The sequence below is a fragment of the Trachemys scripta genome, chromosome 16 (genome assembly GCF_013100865.1).
Source record: "Trachemys scripta elegans isolate TJP31775 chromosome 16, CAS_Tse_1.0, whole genome shotgun sequence".
NCBI classification, from domain to species: domain Eukaryota; kingdom Metazoa; phylum Chordata; order Testudines; family Emydidae; genus Trachemys; species Trachemys scripta.
In genome coordinates this window covers 3,366,804-3,380,698 of record NC_048313.1, presented here as the reverse complement: position 1 = coordinate 3,380,698, position 13,895 = coordinate 3,366,804, and the positions used below count along the sequence as shown (strand labels likewise).

At 54.2% G+C, this 13,895-nt stretch overlaps 1 protein-coding gene across 1 annotated transcript; it reads left to right on the top strand.

Annotated features, from left to right (window-relative positions):
* LOC117888460 (interferon lambda-3-like) lies at positions 1-8,130 on the top strand. Its single transcript, XM_034791879.1, has 6 exons — positions 1-130; positions 4,751-4,911; positions 5,365-5,436; positions 5,662-5,805; positions 7,093-7,182; positions 7,987-8,130. The coding sequence occupies exons 2-6, from the start codon at positions 4,762-4,764 to the stop codon at positions 8,086-8,088; spliced, it is 558 nt and encodes a 185-aa protein (XP_034647770.1). The 5' UTR covers positions 1-130; positions 4,751-4,761; the 3' UTR covers positions 8,089-8,130.
* The last annotated feature ends 5,765 nt before the right edge of the window (positions 8,131-13,895 follow it).

Genomic DNA, 13,895 nt, shown 5'->3' with positions numbered 1-13,895 from the left:
CAGAAAACAGCCGGGGCATAAAAGCCATAGCGATGGAGCAGCAGACACACAATCAGCAGCGAAAAGCAGGCGGAAAGAGATCCCAGCATCCAGGGGAACCGAACCGACATCCGGGCAATCGCTCTCACAGGTATGGCTTTAGGGTCGAAACTTCCGTGTGATGGGAAAATGGGGGAGGAAGGGTTTGCCCGGATGAAAGTTTTCGCAGAAGGTGCCCGTTTTCCACAGAAACGTTCCCGTTTTCTCAGGAAAACCCCAACCAGATTTTTCGGGGCTGCAAATTTTTTTCATTTCCGGCTTCGACTTTTCTCATTTTCTTCTGAACACGTTCAGGGTTTTGGCCTAAATTTTTTAATTTCTGCCCCCCCCCCAAATAAATCTGCTTTTGGTCTAGAATGATTTCGCTTTTGGCAGTTTTGGGCCTAAACCGTTCGGAGTCTCAGCTAAAACTTTTCAGGTGTTGGCAGCTTTTGGCCTAAATCTTTTTGGCCTTCGCCAGTTTTTGATTCGAAAATTTCGGGTTTCTGCTCTTTAACAAAAAGTCCAAATTTTCCGCAGGGAAAAAAAAACCCTCTATTTTCCAGCCAGCGCTAATAGATTTCTTTAGGTTGTTTACAACCTGGTGAAAACATACGCTGCTGAAATGGTTTGGCCAACTTTTGGTGCCTCAGATATTGTTGGGTGAAAATCTCTCTCTCACTTCAAATGAAGAAAGTTTCGGGTCCTTGAAGTTGTGGAGAAGAGGCTGAATTTATACCAGCTGGGAAGCTGGCCTCACTGACTTCAATGGAGTTACGGCCAATTACCACCCCCTGGTGATTTGGCCTTACAAAGTCAGGACAGTATTAACCCATTTTAGAGAAGGGAAAACTGAGGCACTGAACAGTGACACAACTCAGCGCCCAAGTAACACAGTAGCACTGAGATAGGACCGAGCCATCGTGATTCTTTTCGGCAGCATAGTAGCCCCGGACCAGATTCTTGCCTTGTGCTAATCACCCCATTACTCAATTTGCTGATGTAAATGTTGTTAAAAAATAATTGAAATCCAAACTGCGCCTGGCAATGAACGACTTCGCTTGGCAGACTCCGGCAAGTCCCATAATTATCTTCTTGCGTTTCTGAAAAGGATCAGGCTTTCGCCACAAGCACATCCACTATTTTATTTATCTGAGCTTCCCGATACAGTAATTATGCAATTACGTCTGCCTGGGAGTAAACACAAATACAGCCTGGAAAAAACAGAGCTTCGTTCTGCTCCTTCTGTTCCTATCCACCCCACGACACCCCTCCTTTCCTCCCACCATCCTGCCCTGGACACACTCATCATAAGAACACAGAACAGAAGAACAGCCACACGGTCCATCTAGCCCAGTGTCCTGTCTTCCAACAGTGGCCAATGCCAGGTGCTTCAGAGGGAATGAACAGAACAAGGAATCATCAAGTGATCCATCCCCTGTCATCCATTCCCAGCTTCTGGTAGTCAGAGGTTTAGGGACACCCAGTGCATGGGTTAGATCCCTGAGCATCTTGGCTAATAGCCATTCATGGACCTGTCCTCCAGGAACTGATCTCATTCTTATTGAATGCTGTTATAGTCTTGGCCTTCACAACATCCCCTGGCAAGGAGTTCCACAGGTTAACCGTGTGTTGTGTGAAGAAATACTTCCTTTTGTTTGTTTAAAACCTGCTGCCTATTCATTTCATTGGGTGACCCCTAGTTCTTGTGTTATGAGAAGGGGTAAATAACACTTCCTTATTCACTTTCTCCACACCAGTCACAATTGTATAGACTATCATATCCCGCCCCCCTCCAGTCGTCTCTTTTCCAAGCTGAAAACTCCCAGTCTTTTGAATCTCTCCTCATATGACTACATGCATCTGACGAAGTGGGGATTCACCCACGAAAGCTTATGCTCCAATACGTCTGTTAGTCTATAAGGTGCCACAGGACTCTTTTTGCAGATCTAGACTAACACAGCTACCCCTCTGATACTCTCCTCATATGGAAGCTGTTCCATCCCCTAATCATTTTTGTTGCCCTTCTCTGGACTTTTTCCAGTTCCTATATCTTTTTGAGATGGGGCGACCCGTGCTGCATGCAGGATTCAAGGTGTATTCATCCATCCATCCCCACACACTCCCTTCTAGCTATCCACCCCTCCCTCCCCACAAACTCATCTATCCATCCACGTACCGCCCGCCCCCTTCAGTTCCTTGAAATTCAATAGAAGTCAACTCCGATCATTAGGTCCTTGGGCAAAAATGACCATTTCGTTCTTAGAGCCGAATGATCGTACTCCCGCAATTTCTGTGCTGCAAACGCCTGCCACGCGGGATGGAGAACGACCATAACACACAAGGCAAACAGCCAATTCAATTGCTGCTGCTCGAGGAGTGAAGCAATCCTGCCTCGTTGGTATTCATTAGAAACCAAACGAAGCAGAGTGTTGATGAAGCCGGCTTAGCGGCGACAAAATTGTTCCTTTTCCCGAGGAAGCATTCTTTAAGATCCGTGGAACCCCGCTGGATTTTTAATTATACGCCGGCGTCAGAGACTGACTCACACGAGTCGCCCCCATCTGTGACGCGAACGCTCTCCGTGGACGTCCCAGAGACGTGTGAAGTTGGCCACACAGGGAAACTCGCTCGCGGTGGGCCTGGCATTCAGCGTGTGTGAGATCACCTAATGCCAGGGGTCAGGTGCATTTCAAGAGCGAGAAACCGGACACCCCGAAGCCAAGGGGAAGCCAGTCGGCAGATCATTACGGAACATGAATATTCCCGCGCAGTGCAAGAAGGGAGCGAGGTGGCAGGGACCGGCTTGTTCTGTGTGTTCCTAGGTCACCTGGCATAATGGAGCCTGGGCGCTACCGTAATACATCTAATAGCAATAAAATGTACAGCCCCCAGCACAGTGGGGTCTTGGTCCAAGCCTGGGGCTCCTTGGTGGTAGGAGAATACAAAATAAATGACTAATTGTGACATTTCCCCTCCTGTTGCAGGGTAGCTTCACCCCATCAGCCCCTTAGGGCAGTCTGGCCCCATAGACTGAGTCGCTATCGCTGACCTGAGCTTTGGGGCAGTAAGGCCTAGTGGTCAAAGCCTAAGTAGCCGTCCTTCCCAGGGTGGTACAGCCCCATGGCCAGAATCAAAAGGGCTGTCCCAGAGTTCAGGACAATACGGCCTAAAGGCCAAAGCCTATGCAATGGCCTTCGACAGCCCAATTCACCTCCCTGCCCGTCGGCGGTGTCCGTGGCAGGTTGGACGGGGCAGGGGGACCCGGGCCCATCCTTCTCCACTGGGTCTTGACCCAGGGTCCTCGCTGCTCAGTCTCGGTCATCCCCTTCCCCGGGTCGCTTCCTCCCCTTTCTTCCAACGCGGGGGTCCCTCGGCACCGGCGGCCAGCTGGGGGGCTGTTGAGGTTCCAACCCAGAATCCAGTCTGCGTTTATTGGCTGCCACGCCAGAGCTGGGCTGTTCCCTCTGCTATGCTGGTCCCAGTGGGAGCATGCCCAGCAGGGGCAAAGAGGTGTGTGGCTTCCTCGGCCCACAGCCTGGGGTTAACCCCCTTCGGCCCAGTGTGGGGTAGGTACACCCCCTCCCCCACCGCAGTTTAGCCCCCGCGGGTTCTAGTGACTAGTTCTGCTAGAGGACAACGACCTCTTGCTAATGATGTCACTCCACCAGGGCACGTCTACACTGCTCGCGAAGCTCAAGCTCTGACTCGTGTTGGAGCCCACGCCCGCCTCCCGTCCACACACAAACCTGTCTGACTCAGGTCAGCAAACACGCAGGCTCCAGGCCCTTGGATAGGAGGGTGGGTCAAAGCTCATTTCTGCTGGGACTCGGGTCCCAGCCCTGGCCTTTTGCAGTGTGGACGCAGCTCAGACTGCAGAGCCGGCTCAGAAGGTCCGTGTAGTGCAGTGTGGATGCGTTACCGCGGCTGCCAGACCCGGGTCCAGCAACTGCGAGTCCAGGTTTACCATGCAGTGTGGACACGCCAGCGTGGGCTTCAAATCCCCAAGGCCAGAAGCCCGGGTCCCACAGACTCACCTTAGCGGGCCGTGTACAGAAAAAGGGTGTGACACTGGAATGCAATTCCCTGCTCCGCCACCCCCTTCCAATGTGACCCTGGAGGAGTCACGCAGCCGCTCTGTGCCTCAGTTTCCCCATCTATAAAAGGGGATAACAGCACTTCCCTACCTCGCGCGTGTGTCGTGAGGATCAATGAGGGTGCTGCTCAGATACTACGGGAAAGTCAGACACAGAAGGACTGCGGATAGCTCAAGTGAAAGCAATCTGGACGAGTCCAAGCATGATTAACAGAGGGGCTCCCTTGTGTGAACAATGGTGGGGGTGGGTTGGTTTGTTGGGGGGGCGGGATTTAAAACTAAGAAAAAAAATAGTTTCAGGTCAAACCGAAAAGGAAATTTTTCAAAATTTGGAGCCTAACGAAAAGTCTAAAAAAATAAAAACAATTTAATTTGGGGTCAAACAAAAGGCTTCCTTTCAGTTTTGATTGCTCTTGAAATAAAACTGAAGGATATTTGAAAAACAAAGTCAGGCCAAACCAAAAATACCCTCAAAACTTTTGACCAAATCAATTCGACCGAGCTGACACAAATTGGCAAAAACATTTTGGGGTCACCAGGTCCCCGCACCCCAAAAAGTTTTGGCTGAAAAATTTCTCTCTGCCCTAATGTTGTGTGGGGAAAAGACCATACTTAGGAGATTGTTTTTTTTCCCAGGTGCAGTCACTATGAGCCGGACGCTGCTAGTCTCAGCTCTCCTGCTGGCATTGGTGGACGCTTTTGCCGAAGGAGCTCCAGTAAAGAATTGCCAACTTTCCCAATACAAATCCATTTCCCCCCCAGATAACCAAGCCTTTAAGGACTTCAGGGATAAATACGTGAGTAGAGGCAACTCTCGGACGTGATGCAAAACCGCTGTCCGATCCCTCGGGAACTGAAGAGTTAGGACAAGGGGTGGGGGTAAACCCCAGTACTGGAGCCAAACTGTACATTTCATGCTGCCCCTGGTAGTTTCAGTGGGATACAGGAGGAAGTGATTGCCACTTCCTGCCGCGTTCTGCCCCAGAGGTGGCTGCATCTCAGCACTGGGTGAGGGATCGTGGTATAAACAGCCGCCACGTCCCACCACAGAGGTGGCTGCATCTCAGCACTGGGTGAGGGAGCCCAGTCCCCCGTCCCACCCCAGAGACGGCTGCATCTCATGGGTGGCTGCCGAGAATGGAGTCACTCTAGGGGAAAGTGCGACCCTGCGTTGCTCTGATGCCCGAATGGAAGACGTTTCGCTGCGTGGGCAAGGAACAACTAACCACCCGCGTTGCCTTTCCCCACAGAATGAGATGCTCCGGGACCCTGCTGCGGACTGTTCCGCCAGGATCTTCCACCGGAAGCTGGACAAGCTGTCGGTGAGAGACCCCATGGCGGAGACACACGCCCAACCCGACTCCCTCTCCCCCTCTTTGCCCCATCCCACCCTTCCCCCTCCCTTCCTCCTACCCTTCCCTCTCCCCCCCCTCTTCCCCACCCCATGCCTGGGCGATCCCCCAGACCTGCCCTCTGACCCCAGCCCTGAGGGCCCCCTGCTGCCCCCCTCTGGTCTCACACAGACATCCCTCTGCTGTGCCCCCCAGGAATGTCAAAACTTGCTGGCGCTGGAGAAGAAAGTGGATGTGACCATCAGGGTCATTCAGAACCTCAGCGATCCCGAGCTGGTCAGGAACGCGTCCAAGCCCCTGGAGATCCTGGCGAGTATCCAGGAGGACCTGAGGAGCTGTGTGAGTATCAGCACGGATGACGACCACAGGGATGCAGCCGCCTCTGGGGTGGGACGTGGCAGCTGTTTATACAGGGATCTCTTGCCCGGCACTGAGATGCAGCCACCTCCGGGGTGGGACACAGGAGCTGTGTATACAGGGATCCCGCACATAGCGCTGAGATGCAGCCCCGCTGCGTTGGTTCAGCGATTTTAACACGGCCGTCCCAGCCTAGCTGCCCTCTCTCTCCCCCCACGTGCCCCTGCAGTTGGATGGGATCTAGCAAGCTCTGGATTGTTCACCTCGCTCCCCACCGCAGAGGCTGCTGCATGTCCGCGGAGGGTTTCGTGGATTCCTGAACTCGGGGCTAGGTTCCACCCTCTGGGTCACAGCCTAACGGAGCACAGAATCCAGTTCGTAACGAACACAGAAGTCTCCAGGATGGATCAGAGCTGAGGACGGTCTAACCCGGCATCCCCTCTCTGACAGCAGCCAGCATCCTGATCACGAATGCCCAGGGATGAGTTTAAACCTGGAAGCAGAACCCTCAGTTTCCCTGCCCAAAATCTTAAAATTAGCATTAGCTCTTATAACACCGGCGATTCTTGTGCGCCGTAGAAACATCCCTTCCTAAAGCTTGCTAAATTCCTGCCAGGCACATCACCACCTTCCCCAGTCTCGCCTCAGGCTAGCTGCTGCCTCAGTTTCCCCACCCCCATGAGCTTTTCCAGAAAACACCTGCCTTTCCCAGCCAGGGCTGATCATAGACCAGGGTTGGGTGGCCCCAGGCTCTTAAAGGGGCAGGCCACCCCGTTACACTGAGCTCACCAACTTCCTGTGCCAATGAGTTCCACAGGCCAATTGCCCGTCACGTGAAAACGTATTTCTTTAGATCAGTTTAAGGTGAGCTGAAGGCAGCTTCTTTCACTGCAATGAGTATCTGGATTATATTTACACACAGGCACACAAAGCAACTCACAACTACTGCTCCCTTCTAATATACCCCACAACCTGCTGCATGCCGGCCCAGACCCTCTTACGCCCAAGCTGGGGAAGCAGCTCCGGTCGCTGGGCCCCAATGAAATCCAACGTGCCGCGAGCCAGCCGGGAGGGAATTGAAAGCCGGTGGTTTGGCTTTTCCGGAGGCGCAAACGCCCAGCCGGAGCCTGGGGAGTCCCTGGGTGGGAGACGTTTCCATAAAGGTGAGGCTGGTGCCACCCAGCGAGCGGCAGGCCGAGCGCAGCTGCTGCCCGCCCTCGGCACGCCAGAGAGGGGGCCGTTCGTAACGCCTTCTGCACCGTCTTCCAGATCCAGCTGAAGGGCCTGGGTGGCGACGTTGCTGCGCAGCAGCCCGTCCTCGCCAGATGGCTCTGGAAAGCCCACGCCGGAAAAAGCGAGGTGAGGATGCGGGACGGTGCCACGGCCCTTTGCCCTGTGGGTCTGGGTTTGTACAGCGCCTGGCGTCTGGGGGATCCTGCACTGTGGCCAGGGCGCATAGGTGCTACCGTAATGCACCTACTAGCAATACAAATGTACAGCACCTGGCACGGGGAGAGGGGGGTTCTGCTCCATGGCCGGGGTGTCTAGATGCTACCGTAATACACCTACTAGCAATACAAATGTACAGCACCTGGCACGGGGAGAGGGGGTTCTGCTCCATGGCCGGGGTGCCTAGGTGCTACCGTAATACACTTAATAGCTATACAGGTGTACAGCACCTACTGCCATGGCAACCTACCGTAATTTACCTAGTAGCAATAAGAACTCATCCCAGAGATGAGTTTAAACCTGGAAGCAGAAGAACGTACAGCACCTGACAGAATAGGGTCCTGCTCCGTGACTGAGGCTCTTAGGTGCTACCCTAAGGCCACTGCAGATAAATCCCTGTTCAGCTGCACCCTGGGGCATTGGGGCCAGTTAAGATGAGATGGGGAGGGGCACCCTGAGCCGCTGAGAAGGAAAGACACCATTGGGATAGTAGTGAACTCTGTGCACATCTGTACTTGCTGGCTCGAGTCACAACACTACAACCCTGTGTCCTATCCCTTCTGGTGCTGACAGCTAGTGGCGATTCTCCTTGAGCCCAAGTGACCCGAGTTCTATCCCCTGCCGCCGCCACGCACCCCCCAGCGCTCCGTGCCGGGCTTTGAACCTGCGGCTGTGACAAGCTGTAAAGCCCACTTGCTATTTCTCTGGTCCTAGGGGTCTGCCAGATGCCTGGAGGAAGCTATGATCTTCAACCTCTTCCGCCTACTGAACGAGCTGCAGAATGTTGCCCACAAGTTCAACAAGTCCTGCCACTGAAACCCTGTCGCCGTCTACGGCCCTGCTGCCTCTAGACCGGACATCTACAGAACTGAAATGGGGGGGGGGGAAGCGAGAGAGAAAGGGTGGGTGGGACCTTATATATTTTTAAGTCTTGTATTTGTTACATACCAGGAGAAGATCCTGGCTCATGACTGGCTGGAAAACAGTCACACGATGTAGCTTTCTCCCGACTCGCCTTCTCAGGTCAATGTCAACCCCTCAGATTGCCTCCTGCCGGCCTCCTCAGAGATTTACTAGCCGTTCCCCTGGCTAATTTCCTCTCCTTTAAGAAATTAAGGCCTAACCTTTTCGAAAGGGACTCGCGATCCGCGTGGCCAGTTTCGTGGCTTTTTATCCCTGATTTGCAAACTCACTCTGAAGCGGGTGGACAGCGTGGTTGGATTTCCAAACTGCTGAATTTTCAAAACTCGTGATTTTGACATTTCCAATAGTTCTCAGCGGTTTCACGTAGACGGTGCTGGTTTCTGCTCACTAGTGAGAGAAATTCAACCCTGTGTAGAAGGAGCGCACGGCTATCCAGGGGGTGAATTTCACTCCAGCCGAAGAAATTCTGCATTCGTGTTTTACGGTGCAATCTGCCGTCCCTGACTGCAGCAATGTTACAGGATGTGTGTCTTATTTATGTAATTTATTTTCAATCCCTGAATCAGGGGGGTAATTATTGAAACTGGAGTTTCATTCGATATTTATTTATTCACGGTTCGTCGTCTATGACTTAGATCATCTGTTAAGAGAGACCTTCCGTCCGACATGGTGCAAGGAGCCAACTTGTGTGTACATGCAATGCCGCCCTCTGCTGGGGGGATTGAGAACTGCTCAGACATGTGTCATGTGCCCTGTACTGCTAATGGAGGGTTTTTTAAATAATTATTTATTATGTGAATGGCAGGGAGCCTGTGATTTCAGAATGGGGAGGGAGAATTTGAGCTCTCTGCACTGTATCATTTTGAGCGATGATGGAGACATTTCGCTTTGTCCTCGAAACTTTCCTATCGCTGTGTTGTGCCTTATGTCAGGGTGAATAAAAAGGCTGGTTAAAAAATAAAAAAGCCCACGTATTTCTTGTCATCTGCATCGCCCTAGGGCTTGGGCCGGGCTGGAAGAGCAGTTCCATTTGCATCATTCTTGGGGCTTTCGAACGCCGTCCCCAAAGCAGCTGCTGAAGGAAAGGACACGGGGCAGCTTTGAATAAGACATGGTGGGATCAAACCCACCAGCTCTGGGTCTTGCCGCGCTAGAGCAAGGCCCAGCCACGGGGCTCGAACCCATGAATGCACAAGGCCCCGGCAAGGCCCAGCCACGGGGCTCGAACCCATGAATGCACAAGGCCCCAGCAAGGCCCAGCCACGGGGCTCGAACCCATGCACAAGGCCCCGGCAATGTAGCCAAGACTACAGCCACCACGGGACAGGGACAGGGCGCCGCCAGGAGTGAACACAGATTCCACTCCTAAGAGGGCACCGGGTTCGTTAATCATGTACTGCTCTTCCCCGGCTGCTGGGATCCGTCCAGAGAAGCGGAGGGCTGGGACTCTTGTATAATCTTGATTTAATGTAGCGCCCAAATTCTCTCTCCTCAACCTGGGAATTCCTCCCGGCTCCGACACCGTTTCGCTTTCACTTTCCTTTCCATCCCCTCTGAACCCAGGGCGAGCGAACGACAGCCCCACGGCAGAGCCCCCCAGAACGCAGCAGGGTTGAAGACAACAAAACAACCTTTGGAAATGGACCTAGCATTACATGTATTACGGTAGCACCCCCAGGCTCCAAGGGTGCACAAGACCCGGGGGAGAGACAAAGAGCGTCCAGTGGACAAAGCAGGATTATCATCATCCCCGCGTTACAGGAAACTGTGGGGAAACTGAGGCCCAGGGAGGGAAAGCGACTTGCCCAGAGTTATGCCGAGAGCCAGGAACTGAACCCAGGCATCCGGAACAACAGCCCACTGCGTTACCATATCCTAGCAATGGTAGGGTGACCAGATGTCCCGATTTTATAGGGAAGTCCCAATTTTGGGGTCTTTTTCTTATCTAGGCTCCTATTACCCTCTACCCCCTGTCCCGATTTTCACACTTGCTGTCTGGTCACCCTAGGCGATGGCCTTCCATGCCAGCAAACTCATCAGACCAGTTTCCCATAGTTCTAGCATTGTCAACTCTCATCCTGTTCGGGGGTGTCCTTAACCTCCTGCCGGGACATTTGGCTAATGTCGCGTTAGCCACCTGCGAAGAGACATGTGGGTCCTTGAAGGCAGGATTGGTGGGGCAGACCCTGGACTCCTGGGTTCCATTCCCAGGGCATTCGGGGGATGGGCCACATTCTCTTGTGGGAGCTCGGGCTGTGTTAGGGTCTCTCCGGGCCTCGACTCGCGCAATGTCAGACCCGCAGGCCAGCGACAAGAAGAGAACCCAGGCGTCCTGCCTCCCAGGCCAGGGGCCGGGCACTAGGCCCACAGCAGCTGGGAGCAAAGCACCTTGTGTAACCCACACACCTGGGTGTGGTGTTGTGTCCCATCCAGCCGCACCGAGACCACTGAGCGAGAGAGCAAACGAGGCCGCTGCACAGCGTTAGCGAAGCGCCAGAGGTCCCAGGTTCGATCCTGATGACCGGGGTCTGTCAATGTTACACTTGCTCAGGTTACGGATTCTGGCTCTGCTGTTCCCTCCCTTCCTCTGGACTCGCTCTGCTGACCCGCACCGGCCTCCCCTCTAAGCTACTCAGCAGCCAGTTACCCCCAACGAAGGCCATGCAGGGCCCATGACACACCCCACATGTGGGCCGTCCCCTTCCCCCATCCATGGGATTGCAGCAGTTTAGAGCGAGAAGGAACGGGCCCGTTCATGCCTCTCCCAAGCTCATTTCAGGCTCAGGCAGGGCACGGTCAAGGTTTTCCCCACACCGAGGGCTGGGCGCAGCCTTGTAAAGAAACCGCCATCCTGATCTCCCCATGCAGCCCCTGCCCCAGGGCCTCCAGCCCCGCTGGGCCTCGCTAACGCGCTCTCAAGTTGCTGTAAACTCCCAAGCGGCTCCAGACCACCGGGATCCTCGGCCTCTCAACAAAGCACCAACTTGCACAGGGGGTCCCCGCACCCTGTAAACCAGTGGGGTTGACTCACCGGCCCGCGCAGACGCAGCACTCCCAGACTTGTCAGGAGATTTTCTCCGGGGACGGGTTTATTTCTCCAAATCAGACCAGCTCCGCGTAAGCGAGGTGGGGCGACTGGGTGACCTCCTCTCCCCGTCCCCTGAGCTGTCCCAAGGCCTCTTACCCAAGACCCATCACCTGGGAAGCCACTAGTTAGTCCCAGGTGGTGGTGAGGGGCTAAGCCCCGCCCCACTCTGCCAGGCTCCTCCCACCTGAAGGGAACCATGCCAGGAAAGTAACCACCCCGTAGCACCTCTCCAGAGGCAGCTCGCCCGCCAAGGCGAGGGGTTTGCAGGATTGACAGCCCCACCCGGGGACTCCCCCACAAGGCCTGTCATAACTATAAAGGGAAGGGTAACAGCCCTCCTGTGTACAGTACTATAAAATCCCTCCTGGCCAGAGACTCCAAAATCCTTTTCCCTGTAAAGGGTTAAGAAGCTCAGGTAACCTGGCTGACACCTGACCTAAAGGACCAATAAGGGGACAAGATACTTTCAAATCTTGGTGGGGGAAGGCTTTTGTTTGTGCTCTTTGTTTTGGGGGTTGTTCGCTCTTGGGACTCAGAGGGACCAGACATCAATCCAGGCTCTCCACATCTTTCTGAACAAGCCTCTCATATTTCAAACTTGTAAGTACAGCCAGGCAAGGCGTGTTCGTTTTATCTTTGTTTTCTCAACTTGTAAATGTACCTTTTTGCTAGGGTGTTTATCTCTGTTTGCTGTAACTTTGAACCTAAGGCTAGAGGGGGGTCCTCTGAGCTCTTTAAGTTTGATTACCCTGTAAAGTTATTTTCCATCCTGATTTTACAGAGATGATTTTTACCTTTTTCTTTAATTAAAAGCCTTCTTTTTAAGAACCTGATTGATTTTTCCTTGTTCTAAGATCCAAGGGGATTGATCTGGACTCACCAGGAATTGGTGGGGGAAAAGGGAAGGGTGGGGGGAATAATTAATTCCTCCTTGTTTTAAGATCCAAGGGGTTTGGATCTGTATTCACCAGGGAACTGGTGAAGAGTCTCTCAAGGCTACCCAGGGAAGGGAGTCACCACATTGGGAGTGGTGGCAGTGGACCAGATCTAAGCTGGTAGAGAAGCTTAGAGGTTTTCATGCAGGTCTCTACATCTGTACCCTAAAGTTCAGAGTGAGGAAGAAACCTTGACAAGGCCTCTATAGACAAAGGTAGGCTGTTCTCCCAAGGAAACAGACACCCCCAGAGATTTTACTGTGAGGGGGGTCAACTTTCACAGTGAGTAGCGACTCGCCACCGGTGTACCCGCCCCCCCATCGATGGCTTGCTCAAAGTCACTGCTGGAAAAGCGAGGACTGGAACCAGCGCCACCAGAGAGCCAGGCCTGCATCCTAATCACCAGCCTGGTCTTCTTTGCATGCAGAAGGGCTTCAAAAATAAGTGAATGAGTAACAATACTTCCCTCCTCTGTCCCTGCTATTCCCAAGGGAATACCGGGTCCCTAGCAGAGAGCATTGGGCTGGATTTTACAAAGGGATTTAGGCACAGAAAGCAGTTAGGCACTTCACGAGGATCCCCCTAGGTGCCTCCTGGTGTCCTTAGGGGCCTACCTGCTGGTAGAGATCAAAGTTTCGTCCACTCAGCTCTGGAAAGGATCCGGCGTCCCCAGGCGGGGAGCCGATCTTGCAGATGTTTGCAGAGCTGCCTGGAGAAGGCCACGTCCTTGGGAATGAACTTGGCTGGAAGCGGATGAAAGGATCAGACTCTCCCCTCCCCACTCGGTTCGGGGCCGTGATCCGGGGGAGGGGAGGGATGGATGGCCGGGGGAAAGCACACACCTGTCACTGCCGCAGAAGTGGGGGGAGCTTGGCATGTTGCGGTCCCAGTGGGGGGGGGTGGGAGGAAGGGGAACTGCTCTCCCTCCTGCTGGGGGGTGAAAATGGAACCCTGGCGTCCTAGGGCTGCAGGGAAGGCAGGTGGCGGCCGCTTGGGGAGTACCCGGAGCAGCCCTGCGCTGGGGCCAGGGGATCGCGTTGCTCATTTCCGCTCTGCCAGGGAAACTGAGGCACAGAGCGAGTGAAACGACTCGCCCAAGGTCACGTGGCACAACCAGGAGCAGAACCCAGGCGTCCTGACTAGCAGGACAGACTGGGAGCCGGGACGCCTGGGTTCTCTTCCCTGCTCTGGGAGGGGAGCGGGGTCTAATGGTTAGAGCAAGTGGAGGCCAGCGGCAGGACTCCTGGGTTCTACTGCCAGTGATATCTCGTGGTTACAGCACAACCAGTTTGGGGAGCCAGGACTCCTGGATGACCTCCGGGCCCTCCCACGCCTCAGTTTCCCTAGCTATAAAATAGGGGGAGGACAATAACACTTCCAACTCCTCCCAGCCCATTGGGGGGCAGCGGTGAGTGACCTCCACCTTTCCAGGGGGAGCAGTCCCCCCCCCATTAGCTGCCCCCGCCCCAGGTGCCTGCGTGAGGCCTCGGCTGGGGGAGCTCCCTTGGCAGGACACACGGTGCTCTGCTGTGCCACCAGCTTTTCCTTTTCCCACCCTTATCACACCTGCCTCTGGTGTCCTTGGGCTCCGCCCTCGGCAGGGCCCCAGCCTCGGAAGGGGGTGGGGCTCTATAAACGAGAACCGCTGTGGCGGCTCCCCCATCGGCACCGGGACG

Coding starts and splice junctions, on each gene's coding strand:
- LOC117888460 (XM_034791879.1), top strand. CDS start 4,762: ATGAGCCGGACGCTGCTAGTCTCAGCTCTCCTGCTGGCATTGGTGGAC. Junction 5,437..5,661: donor GGAAGCTGGACAAGCTGTCG/GTGAGAGACCCC, acceptor TGTGCCCCCCAG/GAATGTCAAAACTTGCTGGC. Junction 7,183..7,986: donor CCCACGCCGGAAAAAGCGAG/GTGAGGATGCGG, acceptor CTCTGGTCCTAG/GGGTCTGCCAGATGCCTGGA.